We start from the raw sequence: 25299 nt of genomic DNA, 5'->3' as shown, positions 1-25299 counted from the left end.
GCACACTTTGCATGTGCTACACCTGATCGGGACCTAGCAGATTAGGAGTGAGGGAAATCAACCCGAGTGTTTCTTACCTTTCTTCTCAAGTGACATGGTGGCACAGTGGTTAGCACTGCTGCTTCACAGCACTAGGGACCCAGGTGCAATTCCTGGCTTGGGACACTGTGCGGAGTCTGCACGTTCTCCCCGTGTCTGCATGGGTTTCCTCCCACAGTCCGAAAGGCATGCTGCTTAGGTGCATTGGCCATGCTAAATTCTCCCTCAGTGTGCCCGGACAGGCACTGGAGTGTGGCGACTCGGGGGATTTTCACAGTAACTTCATTGCAGTGTTAATGTGAGCCTACTTGTGACACTAATAAAATAAACGTTTCAGCTGAAGGTGCGGACACAGAGCACACAGCACTACTTTCCCTAATGGGAATGATTCCATGTTATAGAGACAGCGACAGGTTTGTGCACTATCTAGGTGTTAATGCTTCCAATAAGTGGCTCGACTGTATCAAATGAGTTAAATGCCATAATGTCTCAAGCACAAATGGAAATAACAAAACATTAAGCCAACATGAAAATGGTTCTGTTACTACATTTTGAAGTTGCTCAAAAATCAGGAACACTAAAAGGGTTGAGAGCCATGCCATTGAGTTTGTCAATTTCAATTACAAGCAATCGCTAAGCTGCCATAATTGGATAACAGGGTAGAACTGTAGAGACCACACTGTGGTCTGGCAGTCATCCAGCTTCTCTTTTTCTGTTGTTGCAGTTGATGGGGAGAACAAACAGGTGGGTCAGTCCACGCCATTACTTCTTACTTCACTCCCTCTTCCACATTTCCACCTAATTGGAAGGTGACACTCACATTTAGCTCGGTAAATACCCGAGAATGGAAGTACATTGGAGTAGAAGCAGACCACTCAGCCCCTCGAACCCACTCTTCCATTCAATAAGATCACGGCTGATCTGATAGAAACCTGAAACCTGCAAACTGCCTACCCCCGATAATCTTCTTTACCAAGGATCAATCCCCCTTTCCCTTAAAAATATCCATAGAATGCTTCCATCACCTTTTCAGGACTCGAGTTTCAAAGACTCGCAAACCTCTGAGAAAAAGAAATTCTCTACATCTCCGTCTTAAATGGACGACCCCTTTATTTTTAGTGACCCCTGGTTCTAGATTCTCCCACAAGAGGAACATCCTCTCCACATCAACCCTGTCAAGACCCCTTAGGATCTTAATGGTGAAATTTTCTCCCCAGAATTCTAAGGGTGGAATTTTCCCATCCCGCCTTCCACAGGAATCGTAGTGGGAGGGACACAGGCCATGCAAAGGTCCGTTGACCTTGAGCGGAATTTTCCGGTCTTGGGGCGAGCGCAGCTGGGAAATCCCGCCTTTAGAATTTTGGGGGAAAATTCCATCCACTGTGTACAAGTCTACATGGTATATGGAAGATCTTTCAAACCCCCTCCCCTCTCATAGACATCGCCACCCCCCTCCCCTCACAGTTACCCTCCTACGACCTCCACATACTCCCCACAGACACCCCACAGACCCCCTATATAGCCTCCCCATTGAGACCCCCTCCACAGACCCTCCCTCTGATTGCCACCACCCACCCACCCCTCTGATCGCCAGCCTCCTGAACGCCAGTGTCAGGGTGCCAGGCTGGCAGTGCCAGGTTGGAAGCGGCACTGCCTCCCCACCCCTGACCACCTGGAGGACCTCAGTGGCCTCCAGTCCCACCGATGAGGCCATCATATTTAGTTCCCCGTTGCTGGTGATTAACGGTGATCCCCGCTGGCAAGAACCTTCACTGGCGAGATCGGAAACCTAAGTGAGCCCGGACAATAGTGTCCGGAACTCGCTATTCAAATTAGATGATAAATATTTAAATCAGCCCTATGCCCTTTCCCCGCTGTAAGGCTGATTATGTCATAGAAAATGGCCCAGGAAAACCGTCTGGATGCTAATTCCAATTTTTTGCTTCCCGCTGATTTTTCCCGCTCTGCTCCGTCACATGACCAGTGCAGCGGGGTGGGAAAATCGTGCCCTAAATGTTTCAAGTTTGTGAATAATGCATCGCATACTACAATAACCCCGATAATCTGAAATATGATTCGCAATTCTTTTGGAGAGTTGCTGGTAACTTTTTCTGAAATCAGCACACTTGAAAAACGGATAAACTGACATCCTTTTGCAATGTGACAGCCTGTCGTCATGCTAAAAATATATTACAGACAACTGGTATCAAATCCAGTCTACCTCACAGCATAAACCATCTGGTGCCGTGCTTCAGAAGGCAGCCCGTACCATACTTCAAACATAATGGAAGTAATGAAGGATGCACCAGAGTTTAAAGAAAATGGAGAGAATTCTTCACGAAAGCAAACCAAAAATGATGAGAATATTATAGGCCCGGCTTTATATGGCACTAGATGCCACGTGGGTAAAGCTTAAAGGTCCAGTTTGTTTGTCAGAACGGGTGAGTGGATAAATGACTAAATGGGTAGGGTGGCTGGGTGGGCAGGCAGGTGAGGTAAGTGGGTAGATGTATAGGGTGGCTGAGGTGGTTTGTGGGTGGTGTGGCATCTGGGTAGGATGACAAGTGGATGAGGTGGAAGGTGGGTCTGGGGGCAATCAGGTCAGGTGAGGAGAGGTAGTCAGGTCGGGAGCTATAGTCAGGTTGGGTAGTCGACATGAGTGGGGGGAAGGGGGGGTCAGTTCTGGCATTACCCAGGAGTTAGACACGGGGCTGAATTCTGCCACTCTGAGATTGAGTTCTGTGACAGGGGCAGGAAAGTGGAGTGTTTCCCACTTTGAAAGCCAGTGGGAAAACACGTCAAAGCTTTTTGCCTTGACCTCATTAGTTATGCACGTGGGTGTTTTATGCCACATTCAGTGGTGGGACAGGACCGGAAGACATATAGGGCCCCATTTTACCATTGCTTTGCGCCCGTTTTTGAGCGTGAAAATGTTATAAAGTCGGGCGTGAGGCCATTAACGCGATCCGTACCTACGCCCGCCTCCATGTAGATGCCCACTTTACCAAGGCCTGAAAATGGCTGCGATCCGTTTCACACCCGAAACAGACGCAACGGCGATTTAAATGCATTTGCATACATTTAAATCGGGAGGGAGGGGGGGCCGGAAGGAGGAGGCCACATCGTTGTTTGGTTGGGGAGGGTGCAGGTGGAGGAGGCCAGATCGTTGTTTTGTTGGGGGTGGGGGGGGAGGGTGCGGGTAGAGGAGGCCAGATTGTTGTCTGGTGGTGAGGGGGAGGCCAGATTGTCCGTTGCCACTCTGCAGGCGATCGGTGGGGGGGGGAAAGGGGGCAGAGGCTCGCGATCGGTCTCGGTAGCGGGGGGGGAGGGGGGGGGTGGGGTGGATAAGGGGGAAAGTTATGTTGTAGGGGTGGGACGATATCTGTGGGGACCATCACTCCCGGGCCGCTTTATCCGCTTTTTGCGGCCCGGGAGCGATGTGACAGCGGCTTGATTTTCCTCACTGCGCATGCGCAGTTCAGAGCTCCAATCGTTTTGGGCGCACTAAGCCCCGCCCACAGCGCAATTCGGACTCGCGATTTTTTTTTCAGGCAAAGTGCGTATGGGGAAGCCTGAAATCAGATTTCCAAGACGGATCTGAATTACGCCCAGATTCAGCACTTAGAATGAAAATGGTAAAATTGGGCCCATCCGCTGTCGTGCCTGGGCACAATATTGAAAAGTGTCCAACATCACTGATCCACTATTGAAAAGAGAAAGCAGATGTCATGGAAATGATGATGGGTGTACCCTGAGGCAGGAAAATGGGCCCTCTCCAAAACACTTAATCTGGAAGGTCCATCTGCAGTTACATCCCCGACCCACTGCTGTTCGTGTCCCAGAATCCAGAGTTGCTGAAGGCCTCCATCCCAAACTCCGAAGGCAGGCCCCCGGCAGTGTTCAGATCAGCCTCAATATCTGCAAGCCACGTTGTTCTGAATGTGTTCTATGCCGGCGTGTTTTCCCACCAACATTGCAAAGAATCTGGCATGGAGGGCGCGATCAGGCCTTCATCTGCATCTCATTAGCGGAATGCAAATGAGGCTCACACCAGCCTCTGACGGGGTATCCTCCCCACCATGGCAGACACCAGTGGAAGATCCCACTGTAAATTCACACCGACTTCTGGACCTCCTGCCATATTCTCCCTCCATGCCCACCATCGGACACGCCGGCGGGGGATTGGGAGAACTCTGTCCTAGATTTTAATCTGTATAACATTTCCTGGGTTACTATTCAAGTAAGTACAGGAGCATGAGAGTTTCTCATCAGAAGTTCAAACTTCCTGAGCAATTCAGATGTAGGTCAGTGGGTAAGGACTGCTTTGATCTCCCAACACATGTTTCCTGTTGTATGTCTGGTCTTGGACAATCTGGAGACCAGAAAATTTGGGCCATTATCTTTGGGCTCAATAATAAAATAACAGAATAATTAAGATATAGGATCCCATTTAGAAATACGCTTAAAATATAAAATAATAAAAGATGCTTAAATTCTAGATTCACGTTAAAGTGGTGACTGTTATCCCATCGTCCAGCTGTAATTCACTTTCTTCTTGTTGGCGCAGGAGGTTTCGGACTTATGACTTATTTCCGATTTGATTGGCACCTGAGGGAGAACTCTGACAGTCTAATTGTGAATAACTTGAGAACATTTAGAGTGTTGCGATGGAACTAAGGATCTATTCTGTTTCTGATTATACATTCCATATTCATCTTTCTACACAAATTTTAGGCAGTCAGATAATGGATTCCATTATCTTCACTGAGAAGGGGTTTTAGTGTCTCATTTCTATGTGTAAAATTGCCTGTAAGTGCAATGTTGTCCAGTTTAGGACTCGAGCAATCTTTTAATCCAGTTCATGTAACTAATTGGTCCTTTGTTTCCTTGTTCTTTCTTCCCTTCCTTTCTTAAATGACGGTGTTACATTTGCTACCCTCCAATCCACTGGGATTGTTCCAGAATCTAGGGAATTTTGGCATCACAATCAGTGCATTCAATATCTCTGTAATAACCTCTTTTGGAACTCTAGATTGCAGGTGGCAAAATTGGGTTCAGCAGCACCCATTCTTGGGGCAAAATGGATTCCCTTAAGGCTCCAGCACTGTCAATTTGTTTAAACTTTAAGTTTATTAATTAGTTTATTTTTATCAATTTTGTGGGACATGGGCATCGCTGGCTGGCCAGCATTTATTGCCCATCCCTAATTGCCCTTGGAAGGCATTTGAGAGTCAACCACATTGCTTTGGCTCTGGAGTCACATGTAGGCCAGACCAGGTAAGGATGGCAGATTTCCTTCCCTAAAGGACATTAGTGAACCAAATGGGTTTTTCCGACAATCGATTCATGGTCAGTAGTAGATTCTTAATTCCAGATATTTTTTATTGAATTTAAATTCCACCATCTGCCGTGGCAGGATTCGAACCCGGGTCCCCAGAACATTAGCTGAGTTTCTGGATAGTCTAGCTATAATACCACCAGGCCATCACCTTCCCAATACCACTAGGCCATCACAAGTGTCACAAGTAGACTTACATTAACACTGCAATGAAGTTACTGTGGGAATCCTCCAGTCGCCACACTCCGACACCTGTTCGGGCACACTGAGGGAGAATTTAGCATGTCCAATGCATCTGACCAGCATGTCTTTCGGACTATGGGAGGAAACGGGAGCACCCAGAGGAAAGTCACGCAGACACAGGGAGAATGTGCAAACTCCACACAGACACACAAGTCAGGAATCAAACCCAGGTCCTTGGTGCTGTGAGGCAGCACTGCAATACTCCAGTTGTTGTCCACTTTTAACCTTCACAACTAAACACAATGTTAAGTGGCATTAAGTATCTTGTAATAAGTCCTCAGAGGCAGAAGTCCCTTCACCAACATCCCTTTATTTCCAAGTCTGCCAACAGCATACAGAGTGCTTTCAGTGAGCAGGCTACACTAGGAATCCCAGAGGAACAGACACTCCTGGTTAAGTACAAAGCATGAGGCTCCCTGACTGGTCCAGCAACATCAGTAACCTCAATGCATTCACCTACATTTAATCTCATTGCCAGCCATTATTGTTTGTTGAACAACACTATTCCCAATCATCGCAATAGCTCCAGCAGCCACAATAAACCTTTCTGAGGTGCAGGCAATCTTTCAGTGTAGCTAGGAAGTAACAATATTGGGCCCCCCTACTGATGTGTACAGCTGTTGAAAAGCACAGGGCAGGCTACACACAGAAACCATTATTATTAGCAGATAGGATAAAGTTGGCATGTTGCCTGTTTTGCACTGAACACAGAGAACTGAGCACCACAATCCCCCTGCCTGTTTCAATGGTATTCCACACTGACAACTCTAATTACACTGGGGAAATGTCTATAACTTTGAACTATATTAGATGGAAGTTCTCTTGTCTAGAAGATGATGTCAAAGTCATATCCCATCTGCAGGCTGCAGGCCAAGTGCTTTGTTTGGCAGGCCAACCAGCTATCTGTTTATACATTGTCAAGCATTAATTGGATATGTAAAACCCAACTGAGGTGTTGATTGGTATTTAATTCATCCAGCACCATGGTATTTCAACAGCTCAGACGCTACCGTCATACCATTGAAATCCACTTCATTGATATTGTTGATTCATTGTGAAGGAGCTTTTTTCTGCTTTTCTTTCTGACCAGTTAGGATTACAAAAATAAAGAGAGACTAATAGCCAGATTTGGTCTTCCATTCTCTATTAAGCTATGCCATTATATGGGCAGGGTCTATCAAAGACGTTCATTTCTCATATAACCCGTTCCATGTCAGACTCAAGTTACAGAAGGACTCAGGATGACTATTGTTTTGAAACAGGTAGTGTAAAGGCAAGTGCAATACTTGTTGTGTCAATCCTTCTTGAAGGCAATTATGGGTGGGTGATAAATACTGCCCTTGCTAGCGACCCCATCGTCCCTTCAAAATGCCCAGTCTTTTCAGGTTCAATAATTTTTCTTCTCCATCAACACAAATTAGTAGGCTTGAAATCATAGAAACCCGACAATGCAGAAGGAGGCCATTTGGCCCATCGAGTATGCACCAACAACAATCCCACCCAGGCCCTATCCCCGTAACCCCACATATTTACCCCACTAATCTACGCATCCCGGGACACTAAAGGGCAATTTAGCATGGCCAATGCACCTAACCCGCACATCTTTGAGCTGTGGGAGGAAACCGGAGCACCCGGAGGAAACCCACGCAGATACGGGGAGAATATGCAAACTCCACACTGACAGTGACCCAAGGCCGGAATTGAATCCCGGTCCTTGGAGCTGTGAGGCAGCAGTGCTAACCACTGTGCCACCGTGCTGCCCTGATGATTCTGATGTGGCAGTCTGGTGTTTCTCCACAATTTGGAGAGGCTTATTACAAAGAACAACTTGTACTTATACAGTGCATCTTGTGTTCTCAGACCATCGCAAAATGCTTTATAATTAAAGGAGTTTGAGACAATTGACATGGCAGTCAAGCTTCCTGTATTTGTAGATTCTGATAATTCCAGAAGTCCAACATACGAAGGACTTCCTTTTGACAGAAATCACAGCAGAATGACCTCCTGACTCAAGGTGTGAAAGATCTCATGCAAGGCTTGCCAAATTCTTTGGGATATTTCTCCAAATGGGCATCTGCCTGTTGCAGGACGATGAGGAGGGAGATCTCAATAACTTGGTACCCTGTTCATGGATGTCTGCTCCTTTATCCTCTGCTGCTGACCATGACCTGGTCAAACTGTAAGACAGTAAGAAGTTTAACAACACCAGGTTAAGATCCAAGCATTTTGCCAGATTCCATCCACAACTCTCACCCAAATGTTCCCAACGCCTTCTTCAGTCCTGCTTTAGCTCCTTTCCCTTTATGATATTCATACATCTGAGAATTCCCTCAGCAGTCACAAAGACCTAGACAGAATTCACGAACCCTGGAACCGATGCTCGAGATCCTGTCCACTGTCATTAGTTACTCCTAGGAGCTTCCGCTGAAGTGCTCCGGGCATCCTCGGATCCACTTGAAACTACTTCCAGATCCTGAGATCTCAATGCAGAAGAATTTAATCCAGATTGCCTTGCAATGCTCCAAAATGTCACTGTTAAATCAATGCCCCCAAATAATATTTCTTCCTAATTATACCCTTGTTCTTTTAAAAGTTGACTTGTTGTGAACAATGCAGTGTGACATTTATCACACTGAGCGCAATAATACTCTTCATGTTGTCTATTTCTTTTTACAAATTGTGTAAGTTAAAATTCCAATTTCCCTTTATCTAGAACTGGTGAAGATGAGAGGAAATCATAGCTCATAATCATGTTCTAACAAGATTTGTTATAATCCATCCCATCTGAAATTATTTAGAATCATAGAATCCCTACAGTGCAGAAGGAGGCCATTTGGCCCATCGAGTCGGGACCAACCAGGCCCTATCCTCATAACCCTACTTATTTACCCTGCTAACACTAAGGGGCAATTTAGGATGGTCAATCAACCCGACTTGCTCATCTTTGGAGCGTGGCGGGAAACCGGAGCACCCGGAGGAAACCCACATAGACACAGGGAGAATGTGCAAACTCCACACAGTCAGCCAAGCCAGGGATCGAACTCAGGTCCCTGGCGGTGTGAGACATCAGTGCCGACCACTGTGTCACCATGCCACCCCATTTGTTTCGTTATTACAGAGAATCTTCTTCAACTGGTGTACTAAGCAGCGAACAACAAATAGACAAATCTTTAATCTGTAATTCCTGACAATATCATATGTATTCATTTGATGGACCAGATAACTCAAGCAGGCCGAACAAGAACTAGCAATGATTATATTCCATTTCTTTTCTTAGGAGCAAAAGGTTCTTCAATCAAATCTTCCATTAGCTCCACCAGTGGTCGCTGTTTCTAAGTACGCATGTCAGAGAAGATCAACTCTCAATAATAGGAACAATATATTCACGGTAAAGCTTTTACTTTGGTTTAATTTTGACTTTTGTATGCATAACCAGCCTGTGGAAGAATTTGGGCACTTTGGTATCTTGTTAGTGAACTGATCCTCAATAAGGTCTAAGGAGGATGTTTCCTCTAAAGGTACATCGTGAACAACGGTACACCTCAGGTGCATTACATTCACTAAGAGTTAAGTTATCCCAAAGATCTTTGAAACCCAAGGCCGCATTGCTTGTTAAACCTGTGGGAGAAATGGGGTTCCACAGCAGCCATTTTCTGGGGGCCACAAGGCATCACAAACCACCAAAATGGCGTCCATGATGAGTGTGCACACTCCAATGGAAAATGCAGTGGAGGCTGTATTTGTAAAGGGATTTGCATGTTTGCACCCGATGACTGCCAGCAGCATGCACATGTTATCAGTGTGCAACACTGACTTGACTCCATTTTGGAGCTTCAATGTCCAACCTCTGTCCTCTCTTAACTTTGTACTGAACACAATGCTGAACGGCACTAAGGATCCCACACCCACCCTTGCACTATTCAAAATTGAGTTGCTGCTTTCTTTCTTCTGCATTTCTACCACATTTTGGGTGCTTTTTCATTCCAGTTGAATTTTTCAGTAGTCTACAGTGAATGGCCTGGCTGGTGCTATTGGTGACTTAATGGCTTGTGGACAAACTAGTCGCTTCCAGACCTGGGTGGCCCAGCAGGGTTCCCTCTTGGCATTCAGCATAACCAGGGCGAATGAGGAGATGCCACGCAGAGCAAGACCAGAAGAGAGTAAGATGGAATAATTCAGAAACGACAGTTAAATAAACGTGTGATGGTCACGGAGAAAGAAAATTAATGAAAAGGAAAACGTACTGAATTTCATTTTCACATCTAAGCTCGTTTGGAATGGTTTTAAACTGGTTCTCATCCCATCTGAATGGTCAAGTGTGAATGTTCTGATCTTAGCTGTATTGAATAATTGCTTAAAAATTTGGGAGCAGTTTAAATGGATTGAGGTAGACTCTTGTGGTAGGGGACAAATTTTGCATGGGAAGTTTGAAGCGTGCAGCAATTAAAGAGGAATACCAAAGTCAGAGGACAAAACAATCAGTAAGCTTTCAGAACAGAATTAAAAGGCATCTCATCTCACCACAGTCTTTACCAAGGTTGAATGGAGAGGGGATAAAAAAACTGAAGAGTAAAAATGAAGAGAAAGAGAAGCTTAAATGCAAGCCTGAGTCGGCAGAAAAAGAGAGCAGTCCAACACCCAACTCTCTGTTTGAAATCCACTGAAGTGAAAGTGGTTCTGAATTAGCTGGTTGGACAGAGAGTTACTCTCTGCGTTGTTGCACAACACCTTGCCCAAACTTCAGCATTTCAATATCTCCGGTAAGGAGATCAACTATATCAGAAGATCAGAAGATGCTGGAAATATTCAGCATCATCTGTGAATGAGATTAGTTGAATTTTATTTATTTAGTCACAAGTAAGCTTGCATTAAAACCGCAATGAAGTTACTCCGAAAATCCCCTAGTCACCACACTCCAGCGCCTGTTTGGGCACACTGAGGGAGAATTTAGCACGGCCAATGCACCTAACCAGCACGTCTTTCAGACTGCGGGAGAAAACTGGAGCACCCGGAGGACACCCACGCAGACATGGGGAGAATGCGCAGACTCCGCACAAACAGTTACCTGAGGCCAGAATTGAACCCAGGTCCATGGCACTGTAAGGCAGCAGTGCTAACCATTGTGCCACCGTTCCAACTATCTCTGCCTGAGAAAATACATGCCACCCAAAGATAAAAAGTTAATGTTCCAGGTGGATGACCCTTCAGCAATATATTAGAATATGTTCTTTATTGCATAGTATAGCATTCCAGCTAGTACAAAAGAGTGTAGCTTTTGACTCTGTGACACGGCCGCATGCAATCTGCTAATTAATGTTAGGATAGACGAAAAAGACTGTTTATATACAGTGCCAATTTGGTCCATTTCTCTATTTGTACACCACACCAAATGTGATGAAACCAGAGGTAGTTTGGAGTTAATATTAATATTCATGTAGCAATGTCAAACCCCAAAGTCTCCTCCTGAATGAAATTCATAGTAAGATGCCATAAAAATAGTTTTAAAAACAGCTTAGACTGCAGACTGACTTGTTCCAATTGACGGTGTCATCATTGCTAATGGAGATGACAATTTGTTGCACTAGTTTCTGATATAATTGTTTGCAGAGATGTGATTGTCGTCAAATGAATGATTAAGTCACTACGCTGGAGTAACATGCAGCAATGCTCACACACAGATCACAGGAACTTTAAGGGCAATTCCGTTCACTCCCATTGGCAAACAAACAGGAAACAAAGCTTCAAACTTTTGCTCCATTGTGCTGTTGGTGCTAAGGAAATCCAGAGCCTCAAAAATGGTGGGCATTTCGCTTCTGGCACAGCTTGTGTGGTGCACCACGCTGGTGTGGGTGTGAGTGTGGAGAGCATGCAGACTTGACAGATCATGATGTCAGTTGCCATCTAATGCTGACTTGGTGCTAAAACCTGCCATTTTGGAGCTGTCTTAAAAACTCTCAGTTCCAACTCGGGAACTCCCTGCATTAAAGAAGAAGACCAAAATGGTGACTTTCTTCTTCTGTTGCATTTGAGTGAGTGGAGACACTGTGGGTGGGTGGAATTTTCCTGTCCCTCCCGTCATAGGAATTGTAGCGGGGAGCAGGGTGTGGGGGGGCGGGGGTGTGGCAGGTGGCAGACCATGCAAAGGTTCATTGACTTCAGATGGGATTTTCTGGTCTTGGGGTGAGCGTGGCTGGAAAATCCCATCTTGTGTCTTGCATTGTTGGAGGAGTTCTGAAAAGTGGGAGTGCTCCAAGATTTCTTCGAGGAGGTCAGTGGAGCTGGAAGGTCTGTTAGCAATATTTAATGGAGTTATATTTGTAGTCCCTCTCTGGCTGCTGACATAAACTAGAAACAGTAAGAAGTCTCACAACACCAGGTTAAAATCCAACAGGTTTGTTTGGTATCACGAGCTTTCGGAGCGCTGCTCCTTCATCAGGTGAGTCACTCAATACCAAACAAACCTGTTGGACTTTAACCTGGTGTTGTGAGACTTCTTACTGTGCCCACACCAGTCCAACGCCGGCATCTCCACATCATGAACTAGAAAGGGGAAGCTGTGCACAAAGGTGAGGGGATGACGGCTCACAATAAAGTCTGCCTAGGGTATTCAGAGACCAGTTCTCATACCTTCATCTCTGCCAGGGGTTATGTTTCATCAAGGAGGTGGTTACAGAACTGGTGTCATCATTACCAGCTAGACCTGCAGCTACAGAGCATGGTGAGGATGGCACTGCCAGTGATTGTGAAGATCACCATCACCCTCAATTTCTACATGTCAGGATCTTTCCAGGCTGAAGCCAGTGACGTCATCAAGTTGGCCAAGCAATGCTGTGTCAAGGACATCACTGAGGAGGGGGCAATTCATTGCCTTCTCTCTATTGGAGTGAAGCAAACGCAGTGAGTATGTGGTGTTGCCAGTGTAGCCGGATTCCCAATGATGCAGGGTGTCATTGCCTGTAGAATGGTGGCTCTGTGGGAGCCATGGACCAATGAGGAGATGAATCATACATGTTGCTGATAAACACTCACTGCAAGACAGGAGTGTGGCGATGACAACTGCTCTTTACATTAGGACTTTTATTGACCTGTGAAGCTCCTTATTGTCAAACACTCACGGCCATAGTTTGTAAGAGGCTGAGTTGATGCAACTGATGCGGTGTTGGATCTTCTCGTCAATGATGGCCTTTGGAGAGACGTCGTTGCCAAGGTAGGGGAAGTGCTCAACATATCCCAGAGTTTTTCCTTTAACATTTATGGGAGGTGGAATATTCGGCTGACCAGGTCTGACTTGACACATGAGTTTTGTTTAGGCAACGTTCAGGGTCAGGCTAATTCCTTGTATGCTGAATTGAAGAGATGGAGAGTAGCTTGCAAGTCAGTGCAGAGTGGGCACCCACACTGTAGTCATCCACAAAGTGTGGATCATGTAATTCTCCGTTGGCCAATTCAGTTTTGACACGAAGGCTGTTGGAGAGTTTTCCACCTCGGTAGTATTTAAGACTGACAGCAGAGGGCAGTTGATCCTCTATGAGGCGACAGGCATTGTTGTTTTCCACCTGTTTGATTGCTTGTTGCAGCTATCCCATTGATGATGGTTCACCCATGGATTCTACCCCAGAGCACTGGGGACAGCCTGCAGAGTATTACCTTCCATTGTAGATTCACAGCTGAGTTGTTGAAAATGTTCTTTCCAGCGTTGGTGGATGGCTTTGTCATCCCAAAGAAGAGACACATCGCCCTGTGAATGTAGGGGATTTTGTCCATTTGACGTTGGTCTATACTTGTCCCTGGTAGTTTCAAAATGGCTTTCTCTTCCCACCACATGTGTTTTATCTTCCGGACTTGTCTTTGGGCAGCAGTTTGAGCTGTTGGAGTGCTGTTTTCTGGACTTGAAACCTTTGGTTGTTCTGGCAGACAGTGAAGCCGTTCAGTTTTGTTCCAGGGGTCACATATTTCAGCCTAGTTTTTGTTGGAACCTGTCCTGATGATGATGATACTTGAATCCAGTCGTAGAATGACTACTGTGCAAAAGGAGGCCATTCGGCCCGTCGAGTCTGCACTGACCACAATCCAATCCAGGCCCTATTCCCGCAATCCCACATATTTACCCTGCTAATCTCCCTGGCACTAGGGGCAATTTAGCATGGCCGATCAACCCAACCTGCACACCTTTGGACTCTGGGAGGAAACTAGAGTACCCGGAGGAAAATCTACGCAGACAAAAGGAGAACGTGCAGACTCCGCACAGTCAGTGACTCGAGGCTGGAATTGAACCTGGATCCTTGGCGCTGTGAGGCAGCAGTGCTATTATGCCACCATGATGCCACTGTGCCACCGTGCCGCCCCAATGGTCTGGACACAGGAGTCTAGGACAGCTGACATTAGTTGATCCCACTGTTGTTGAATCGAGTTGAATGTGTGAAAACTTCTCAGGTAAGTTACGAGCTTCACTTGAAAATTCCTCTCTTCCTTCAGGCTGCTTTATGAGTTGGACTTCAGGCACTGATTAGACAAGTCAATAATCCATCCAGTGGGCATCAGTCCCTCGCATGGATCGAGTGATACAGACTTCAGTTGGATCTTTGACCAGAGCAATGACATAATCCAGGAGGTGCCAATGCTTTGATCTAAGATGCTTCGGTGTGGTTTTATATTTGTCCTTCTGTCAGAAGAGGGATATAAGAGAGAAGTGTTATAACGAGGCCATGCTGAGCACACTGTGTGGAGTTCTCACAGACAAATTCTAAACGTTGAACAGGCAAGAAAATGGTAGGTTTTCTGACCTTTTTTTCAGCGACGTAGATAATGGGAACTTACGACACTCTGAGCAATACAGGAGCTTTAATGTGATTCTCACCAGTAGGTGGGGGGGGGGCAGGTTTGGAGCCTCAGCTCGCCTGTGAGGGTGGCTGCTGAGCTCTAGCGGGAGCCATTGCACAGGCACCCTGACCTCCCAATACACTGTGTACACATTATACTGGGAGATCTGTCACATCCCCCCACACCTCCATGGACATCTCACCTCCCCCGAACCTTTCTGCTATGGGTAATGCCAGCAGGTGCAAGGTGCTCCCAATGACATTGCTTCAGGGATTGACAAAATGGTGGTTCTCCAGCACGACAAGGTGATGATCCATGGAGGGAGCTGGCTAACATTTCCACAATGAAAAGGATGGATTCCAAACTCTGCAGCAAGCCCAGGGCTGAGTTGGAGCTGAATGTCTCTGTGCTGCTTGGTGGTGACAACAAGCAATCTGGCAGGCTTGCCAAAGCACCAAGCCTCTCCGTCTGCATGCCCATCAGCGTTCTGCTGTATGCCACACAATTAAACTTTTCACCTGAGTCCTCTGCAGCCAAATTTATCTGTGACCTCAGTCACCCTCAGGGAGCTGGCACAGGTGTTATCCTTTCCCCCTGGCTTGGCTGAAGCCCGCTGATGCCGGGTGAATCATCAAGTGCTGTGCCAGTCTCTATTTTACTCTCTAACATTCACACGGTGCCAGCATCTGACTTAACAGTTGCTGGTGCCAGAGCAAGTGATGGTGCTTCTCCATCAGACATTTGCCCATGCCTGCACCCTCCCTGGTCAGGCTGCAGTGGCTGGCCAGGTACCAGGTCCTGGGTTCTGAAACGCAGAATGAGGTGGTTGGAGTCAGGGGAAGGGGTGTGGTGCAAAGCAAACGGTCCATGGTCATAACACCTCCAGCATGTACTTCACGTCAGATAAAAGGATGAGGGTGAAGTGGAATTTGGGAAGGTACGTAGGTCACTGATCCATTGTCACCCTGGGGGTTCCTGGTGATGCCAGTTGCAACGGCCTTCGTCACTGATGGCCCAATAATACACAACAGCTTTGTCTGACTGCCAGCAGTTCTCATTGCCGCATCCTGTTATGTGTCACCTTGTCCTGCCAGAGTGAGGGAAGAGTGCCAGTTAGTGTGTTTGGACAATATGCCTGTCACAGCTAAACAGTTGGAAGCAAGTGGAAACTGCAAGATGTGGGTGTGAGATTTACAGCATTGCTCAGTGTGTGAGGGTCAGGTTGGGTATCTGAAGGTTAGACTTGAGTACCGATAGGTGAATGATTTGATTTGATTTGATTTATTATTGTCACATGTATTGGTATACAGTGAAAAGTATTGTTTCTTGTGCGCTATACAGAGAAAGCATACCGTTTAGAGAAGGAAAGGAGAGAGTGCAGAATGTGGTGTTACAGTCATAGCTAGGGTATAGAGAAAGATCAATAATACATTGTTAGAGAGTTTAAAAGAGTTAGAATACAGTTTTAGAAGCATAGAACGAGAGTAAAGGATAGAATTAGGAGGTATGCTGGGCACGCTCACAAGATGTTGCCTCGCTCCAGCGGCATCTTGAATAGATGAAGGTGCGGTGCATTAACAGTGTGTGATGTTGGTGGTGTTGTGGGCAAGAATGACACTTGAACGTGCATCCATTGTTCTTGACCAGTCAAGTGAGATCAATGATATTGTTGCAGCCAAGTCCTTGGGGATTGTTCCCTTGGAACTGATTTCCCTGGCCACCTGCTCCCATTTCCTTCACAGCCTGGATGACCTCCTGTGGAAAGATTACCTCTCTCCTCTCTCCTCCTTACCATTTCCTGAACTCCTCCAGCGTTGCATCAGACAACCTGTAAGCCCTCTATTTACCCTCGATTGGCGGCCCAGGGACTTGGGTTCGATTCCCGGCTTGGGTCACTGTCTGTGTGGAGTTTGCACATTCTCCTCGTGTCTGCGTGGGTTTCCTTTGGGTGCTCCAGTTTCCTTCCACAGTCCAAAGATGTGCGGGTTAGGTTGATTGGCCATGCTAAAATTGCCCCTTAGTGTCCTGAGATGCGTAGGTTAGAGGGATTAGTGGGTAAATATGTAAAGAAATGGGGTAGGGCCTGGGTGGGATTGTGGTCGGTGCAGACTCGATGGGCCTAATGGCCTCTTTCTGCAAAGAACAAAGAACAGTACAGCACAGGAAACAGGCCCTTCGGCCCTCCAAGCCTGTGCCGCTCCTTGGTCCAACTAGACCAATCGTTTGTATCCCTCCATTCCCAGGCTGCTCATGTGACTATCCAGGTAAGTCTTAAACGATGTCAGCGTGCCTGCCTCCACCACCCTACTTGGCAGCGCATTCCAGGCCCCCACCACCCTCTGTGTAAAAAACATCCCTCTAATATCTGAGTTATACTTCGCCCCTCTCATCTTGAGCCCGTGACCCCTCGTGAACGTCACTTCTGATCTGGGAAAAAGCTTCCCACCGTTCACCCTATACATCCCCTTCATAATCTTGTACACCTCTATTAGATCTCCCCTCATTCTCCGTCTTTCCAGGGAGAACAACCCCAGTTTACCCAATCTCTCCTCATAGCTAAGACCCTCCATACCAGGCAACATCCTGGTAAACCTTCTCTGCACTCTCTCTAATGCCTCCACGTCCTTCTGGTAGTGCGGCGACCAGAACTGGACGCAGTACTCCAAATGTGGCCTAACCAGCGTTCTATACAGCTGCATCATCAGACTCCAGCTTTTATACTCTATACCCCGTCCTATAAAGGCAAGCATACCATATGCCTTCTTCACCACCTTCTCCACCTGTGTTGCCACCTTCAAGGATTTGTGGACTTGCACTGTGGGGTTTCTATGATTCTTAAAGCCTTCTCTGAAACACTTTTGAAGATGGTTTCCCTCAGCTCCCCTTTAAGACGTGTTTACTGCCTTTAAGCAGTTTAGGCGAGCTGTGACGTGTTAGCTATGTGTTTATTCACTTATTAGTCACAAGTAAGGCTTACATTAACACTGCAATGAAGTTACTATGAAATTCCCCTAGCCGCCACTGTTTGGGTCAATGCACCAAACCAGCACGTCTTTCAGAATATGGGAGGAAACCAGAGCACCTGGAGGAAACCCAGGCAGACACGGGGAGAACATGCAAACTCCACACCGACAGTGACCCAAGCCGAGAATCTAACCCAGGTCCCTGGTGCTATGAAGCAGCAGTGCTAACCATTGTGCTACCATGCCGCAGGTGTGTACACCTGAGCCCACAGCAGCAAACTCTCATGAAAATGAGCAGGTAGCACAATGTTTGCGTGCTGCCCGCCTCACCTGTGTGGGAATAACCATGCATTGCGAATCCTACACCCACTAATGGGCCTCATTGGATCACTATCATTGAGTGTTTTGGTTTACATTAAGTGCAAAACTTTCTGCAGTCACTTTTATGAAGTATTTGCACAAATGTGAAGTTGAATAAACCACATGCAAATTGAGAAAGGTAACTGCAATAGCGTGATGAATATATTATTTTTTCCATCAAATGTTGAGTGCAAGATGTAATGTTTTTGCACTCCCAGTGTGTGATATGCTTCAATATAGAAGAAAAACTCTCACACTTTGTTATTTATTTCCTCTTTTTCTTTGCGTAATTTGCATGCTGGGTTACATTTCAGGATACATTTAGTACCACTTACACATGCCAAGAAAAAGTGTTATAAAATCCTGCAGTTATAAAACATGGCAAGCAATTACCGGATCAAATATCAGCTGCCTTTGTTTGCACATCTAGTGAACACTGCAGTTGGCGTGTATACGTAAATGCAAAACTTAACTTTCGATCATATTAAAATAAAGAGGAACAGTACTTAGGTTTAATTCAAGAAAGAACACACAACTCACATAATGTTCCTCAAACCTGTCATATGCTCAATCTCTTGTTAGATATTAATAACTTTCAGTGGTAGCTGCAATATGATGTTTTAGCATTACTGATCGCATGTGGTTTCCTCCCACAGTACAAAGATGTGCGGGTTAGGTTGATTGGCCATGCTAAATTGCCCCTTAGTGTCCTGAGATGCGTAGGTTAGAGGGATTAGCGGGTGAATATGTAGGAATATGGGATAGGGCCTGGGTGGGATTGTGGTCGGCGCAGACCCGATGGGCCAAATGGCCTCTTTCTGCACAGTAGGGTTTCTATGATTCTATGATCTACCTGGAATGAGAGGTTTACCATTCTAACCCTGAAGAAAAGACTGGGCTTTGGTCAAGTAAAATCAGTGGCAGATCAGTGATGGTGGACAGTGATCGTGGGTGGCGTTGATGATGGGGGGGCAATGATGGCAGGGGCGGTGCTGGCAGGGGTTGGTGATGGTAGGTGTGGTGATGGCAGGAGTGGTAATGGTGGGGAAGAATTGATGAATAGTTCAATGAAGGACTGAAGATTGACACTGGTATGAACATGTTGGGCTGAACAGCCTACTTTTATGCTATAAACTCAGTGTCAGTGTGGGCACAGTGGTTAGCGCTGCTGCCTCACAGTGCCAGGGACCCTGGTTTGATTCCCGCCTTGGGTCACTGTCTGTGCAGGGTTTGCATGTTCTCCCATGTCTGCGTGGGTTTCCTTCGGGTGCTCTGGTTTCCTCCCACAGTCCAAAGATGTGCGGGTTACGTGGATTGGCCATACTAAATTGCCCCTTAGTGTCAGGCGACTAGTTAGGGTAAATGCATGGGGTTACGGGGATAGGGCCTGGGTGGGATTGTGGTTGGTGCAGACGCGATGGGCCAAATGGCCTCCTTCTGCACAGTAGGATTCTATGTAACACTTCGTAAAATAATTAGAATCAATGAATCGCTACAATGCAATAGAAGGCCATTCGGCCCATTGAGCCGAGAACAATCCCACCCAGCCCCTATTCCCGTAACTCAATGTATTTACCCTGCTAGCCCCCTGACACTAATGGGCAATTTACCTTGGCCACCCAACCTAACCTGTACATCTTTGAAATGTGGGAGGAAACCGGAGCACCTGGTGGAAACCCACACAGACACGGTGAGAATGTGCAAACTCCACACAGACAGTCACCTGAGGCTGGAATTGAACCTAGGTTCCTGGCACTGTGAGGCAGCAGTGCTAGGCACTGTGAGGCAGCAGTGCTAACCACTGTGCCACCATGCCGCCATTTGCATGGTTTCACCAGGGTTTCTGTTCATGTCAAGATGAGAGATCAGGAGAAATTCAACCTCATTTTCTATAACTTAAATTTAGACTTGAGCATCCAGAACTTGGGGCCGTATTTTCAGCTTGTTTATAATGGAAATGAAAATAATGCAGGGTCCAAAAGGGAGGCTGATTCACTAATTCGGGCTCATGCTTGGATGGCTACAGGGGACCTTTACAATATTACCCAGGGTGCCATCTGGGCGTTTACTCACCAAGACACAGCTGTCTCCATGCTGCTTCCAACTCCACAAACATCAGTCCATCAGATCATTGGAAGTGATTCTGGAGCGAGCAAGCTTCACCAATCACTTAAAGACCCCATTTTACCAACCCGCCCGCCATGGGAATCAGAGCAGGCGAAGAGTGGAACATGGGAAAGTCCGTTGATCTCGGGTGGGATGTTAGGGTTTCAGGATGAGTAAGGCTCCATTGGTTAGATCACTCTGCATAAAATGCCAATGCCTCTGGGTCCAAAAACTTGCAAAAGATCCGAATTGATATATTTCAGTAAGGCTCGTGCCTCTCACAGGTGAGAATGTTGGCTTCCTGTCTCAAGGCCAGTTGGAAAATGGAGTGGTTGTTTTTGTCATGTTTGTCTGCCTGTTTTGTGTTTTTCTTCAGTGTGGACAGGGCAGTGTGCACAAGAAAATCACACCCCCACTGTGACTGGGGTGGATCCCGTATGACGGTTGGTCATACATGGATATACATTAGTGGTAACTTTGGTGAGAGGAGCCTAGATACGCCAGTGAAGCCGGATTCAGAGCACTTGCCATTGCGCAAGGCTCGCCGATCTCCAACTGAACTGGGAGACTTCCACACCCCACACCAACATGGGGCATCAGGACCCTTCCAATGAGTCCCATGGTGGACTCCCGACATGCCCCCCATCACAACCCCCTCCGTGGTCCCCCTGCATCCCTCTTGCACAGCCCTCCCCACTGCACCCCCCTTTGTATAACCCACCTGCATGTCCCCCCTGCATAGCACAGCTCTCCGTGACCCCTCCCTTGCAGAGCTCCCCCCTGCATAAGCCCCACTATAATATAGTGCATATCCACTTGTCCCGTCATAGGCGCACCCCCACTCAGGCCCTACTCCCACTCAGACCACATCTCTTGATACTGCCACTAGTACAGTTATGGTGACCAACTGGGCACTGCCACAGTGCCAGATGGGTACTGCCAGGGTGCCAGGTGGGCACTACCAGACTGGCACTGCCCAATGGATACTGTTTGGCCATGGCCCCGAACACCTAGAGGCTTCGATGTCCTTTGATTCCCCTGGTGAGGCCATGGCGCTTGGGCTCCGCTACTGCGGAGCAGTAGTGATTCTCGTTGGCGAGATGTCTTGCCAAAGGGGGGGCAGGGTGGGGAGCAGCATCCGTGAGGGCGGAAGCAGCCATGTTGGACCCACTAATGCCATTTAAATGAAAGCATTATTATTCTAATAGGCTTTGCGTCCTTTCTGGATGTGAAGCCGTTCTCGCTGGCAAAACAGGGCCGGGAACGTACCAAACCGGTTTGCCCTCAGCGTGAATCGGACTTTTGGCCTCGAATGCAGTCTTCCCGGCTTGCCACACCGATTGACTGGCATGGTGAGCCGGTAAGATGGCGCCCATCATCTTTTGGATCAGACGTTAAATAGAGGCCACACCTGCTCTCTCAGACTGTTGTAAAAGATCCTAAAAAATGTAAGGAAGTTCTCCCTGGTTTCCTGGGCAATATGTATCTTTCATTCAACATCACTAAAAAGCAGATTTTGTGGTCATTATCAATTTGCCGTTTGTCGGAGCTTGCTGTGTACAATTTAGTTGCAGTGTTTCCTACATTGTAACAATGGCTACACTTCTGAAGAATTTGATTGCAAGTGAAGTGCCTTGAGGTGTCCTGAGCGCATGAAAAGTTTTATACGAATTCAAAGGAAAATGTTAGAGACAATAAGGAAACTAGTGACACAATTAACATGAATCAGACAGAAGAGATAGCTCCTACCTAGTGAAGACCCCCCTACGAGATAGGGCCACTAAGAAATGGTCAAGACTTAAAAAAGAAGCAGTATTTTCTCAGGAAGGGATAGTTGGAACGGTGGCGCAGTGGTTAGCACTGCTTCCTCACAGCGCCAGGGACCTGGGTTCAATTCCTGACTTGGGTCACTGTCTGTGTGGAGTTTGCACATTCTCCCTGTGTCTGTGTGGGTCCCTTCTGGGTGCTCTGGTTTCCTCCCACAGTCCAAAAGACGTGCTGGTTAGATGCATTGGCCATGTTAAATTCTCCCTCAGTGTACCCGAACAGGCGCCGGTGTATGGCAACTCGGGGATTTTCACAGTAACTTCATTGTAGTATTAATGTAAGCCTGCTTGTGACATTAATAAATAAACTTTAGCCTGTATTCATAGCTTAAGGCTAAGAATTAACTTGGGAAATGATACCCCGTACAGTAGGAATATCTAAAAGAAAATCTTACACAAGTAGGCATAAACAATAGTTATTGGCATGGCAGTTGGTTAAGCTCAGGTACTATTGCATATGCCTGGTAAAAATTCCATCCACATTAAGGAAGATGGAAGCACAAGGCTACTTATTGGTTACAGAGAATTAAATCACAAGACTTCCCTCAAGACTGCTATTGATATAGATATGATTGAGACCTGAGGTGCTATTCATGGTTGTCTGTGTCATAGAAATCATAGAAACCCTACAGTGCAGAAGGAGGCCATTCGGCCCATCGAGTCTGCACCGACCACAATCCCACCCAGGCCCTACCCCCACATATTTACCTGCTAATCCCTCTAACCTACGCATCTCAGGACTCTAAGGGGCAATTTTTAACCTGGCCAATCAACCTAACCCGCACATCCTTGGACTGTGGGAGGAAACCGGAACACCCGGAGGAAACCCACGCAGACACAAGGAGAATGTGCAAACAGACAGTGACCCGAGCTGGGAATCGAACCCGGGACCCTGGAGCTGTGAAGCAGCAGTGCTAACCACTGTGCTACCGTGCTGCCCATGTCAAAGCAGGTTAATGTGCCCCATGAGATAATTGGGGTGGATCAAACACCCAAATCATCTCACCACGAGGATTGTATGTGCGCTACAAGATCCATTTGTGCAGAAAAAAAAAACACCGACACTCAATAATTTATCTTATTATTTTGAAAATATTTCTAAACAAATGCTTTCATTCTGGACACAGCTGGAGTTGTGACTCTAATAATTCAGGAGCCCACTTGTGCTTTTACAGCAATAAGGCTGGATTGAAAAATAAATGTTTGCTTCATAGTTGCCTGCTGTTAGATGAAAAGATTCTGCCTATTATTATACTCTCGTGTTGTTCACCATTTCAGGCTTTAATATTGGTGCAGAAATGAATATTAAAATAACTTAGCTTATTGCCAGAATGACAAAATGTTGTTTTAGCGAGAGAGCAAGGTACAAACCTGAAAAGAGCAGTAAACCTCAGGCAAGACTGCTTATTTCTATAAATTATCTGTAATCTATTCTACCATTATGTACCATACAAAATTGCATGCAGTTTTTGGAAAGGTCAGTTGTCCATTTGTTTCAACAAAGAGGATAAGGACATGAGGAATGCCCTTGAGATTTCAGCAGGAGGAACATTGCAATTTGACAGATGAGCACTATTGCAGGGTGGCACGGTGGCACAGTAGTTAGCATTGCTGCCTCACAGCGCCAGGGACCTGAGTTCGATTCCTGGCGTTGGGTCACTGTCTGTGTAGAGTCTGCAGGTTCTCCCCGTGTCTGCGTCGGTTTCCTCCGGATGCTCCGGTTTCCTCCCACAGTCCAAAAGACGTGCAGTTAACGTTCATTGGTCGTCCTAAATTCTCCCTCAGTATACTCGAACAGGTGCCGGAGTGTGGCGACTAGAGGATTTTCACAGTAACTTCATTGCAGTGTTAATGTAAGCCTACTTGTGACACTAATAAATAAACTTTAGGTCTGTATTCATAACTTAAGGCTAAGAATTAAGTTGGGAAATGATACCCTGTACAGTAGGAATATCTAAAAGAAAATCTTATACAAGTGGGCATAAACAATAGTTATTGGCATGGCATTTGGTTAAGCTCAGGTACTATTGCATATGCCTGGTAAAAATTCTACATTAAAAAGGATGAAAGCACAAGGCTACATATTGGTTACAGAGAATTAAGTCACAAGACTTCCCTCAAGACTGCTATTGATATAGATATGATTGAAGGGCTGGTTAGCTGCATTGGCCATGCTAAATTCTCCCTCAGTGTACCTGAACAGGTACCGGAGTGTGGCGACTCGGGGATTTTCACAGTAACTTCATTGCAGTGTTAATGTAAGCCTACTTATGACACTAATAAATAAAACTTTAACTTTACAGTTGTTCATTTTCCACCCATCCTGGTTCAATTTCTAAGACAGTGAGCAGAATCTTCCGGGCTTGCCTGGAGCAGGAAGAAAGGCAGGAGGGGGATCTTCATTGCACGGGAGGTCAAAGTGCAACTTCCCTGTGGCGGGATAAATGTTTGCAATTAAGTTCCCTGATCTTTAAAGGTGGGTCATGCTTCCCAGTGTTTGAAGCCTTTTTCTTCATTTGCATGTCACGCATGCTCATTGACAGGCCAGAAATCGGCCCAGCCTCCTCCCAAGTCAGTCCTTGTGAGCAAGAAAGTTCTGTATTCAGATTCACAACTGCATAATAAGTGGTGTGCACCCGACGAGGTAGACTTCTTCCTGGACTTTGAAGTGAGTAAGTGTTGCTTTGTCCTTCTTGGAGATCACTTGTAAATGTCAGCCTCTTGATTGAGATTGGGTGCCAGTAGTCCAAGCTGCGCAGAGCCTCGAGAGGAGAGAAAGGGTCAGCGGGATAGGGTGGAGTGGAGGCCGGACAAGCGAGGCAGGGTCAGTGGGGAAGGGTGGGAGGAGTCCAGGGACAGAAGCCAAAGGGCAAGTTTGGAGGATAAGCTTGTTAGGAAGGGACGGACAGTACAAATCTAAAGATAAATCAGCAGATAAGGCTAAAGGCTACAAAAATGATAAATGGACAAAACTAAATGCTCTGTATCCATAGAACCATAGAAAATTACAGCTCAGAAACAGGCCTTTTGGCCCTTCTTGTCTGTATCGAACCATTTTTTGCCTAGTCCCACTGACCTGCACTTGGACCATATCCCTCCACACCCCTCTCATCCATGAACCCGTCCAAGTTTTTCTTAAATGTTAAAAGTGACCCCGCATTTACCACTTTATCCGGCAGCTCATTCCACACTCCCACCACTCTCTGTGTGAAGAAGCCCCCCCTAATATTCCCTTTAAACTTTTCTCCTTTCACCCTTAGCCCATGCCCTCTGGTTTTTTTCTCCCCGAGCCTCAGCGGAAAAAGCCTGCTTGCATTCACTCTATCTATACCCATCAAAATCTTATACACCTCTATCAAATCTCCCCTCAATCTTCTACGCTCCAGGGAATAAAGTCCCAACCTATCTGAATGCATTTAAACAAAACAGATGAACTGATAGTGCAAATAGAAATAAGTAAGTATGATCTGACAGTGATTGTAGAGACATGGCTGCAGGGTGACATAGAATGGCACCTGAATATTGAAGGAAACGTAATATTTAGGAAGGACAAAAGCTCGGAAAAGTTGGAGGGGTTACTATGTTAATTCATGATGAATTTAGC

General features: G+C 46.4%; 1 protein-coding gene across 2 annotated transcripts in view; it reads left to right on the top strand.

Moving 5' to 3' along the window:
• The window catches only part of dntt (deoxynucleotidyltransferase, terminal), a 418285-nt gene that overhangs the window by 181757 nt on the left and 211229 nt on the right, over window positions 1-25299 (top strand). Inside the window, exon 4 of one of the 2 annotated variants that reach the window (XM_078223495.1) lies at window positions 8898-9008. The exons of the other annotated variant lie outside the window; for it this stretch is intronic. Coding sequence (XP_078079621.1) covers window positions 8898-9008 — 111 coding nt within the window. The remainder of the gene's footprint in view (window positions 1-8897; window positions 9009-25299) is intronic. 2 annotated transcript variants of the gene reach the window in all.

Source organism: Mustelus asterias, chromosome 11 (genome assembly GCF_964213995.1).
Source record: "Mustelus asterias chromosome 11, sMusAst1.hap1.1, whole genome shotgun sequence".
Lineage (NCBI taxonomy): Eukaryota > Metazoa > Chordata > Chondrichthyes > Carcharhiniformes > Triakidae > Mustelus > Mustelus asterias.
This window is presented reverse-complemented; position numbering and strand designations above follow the sequence as displayed.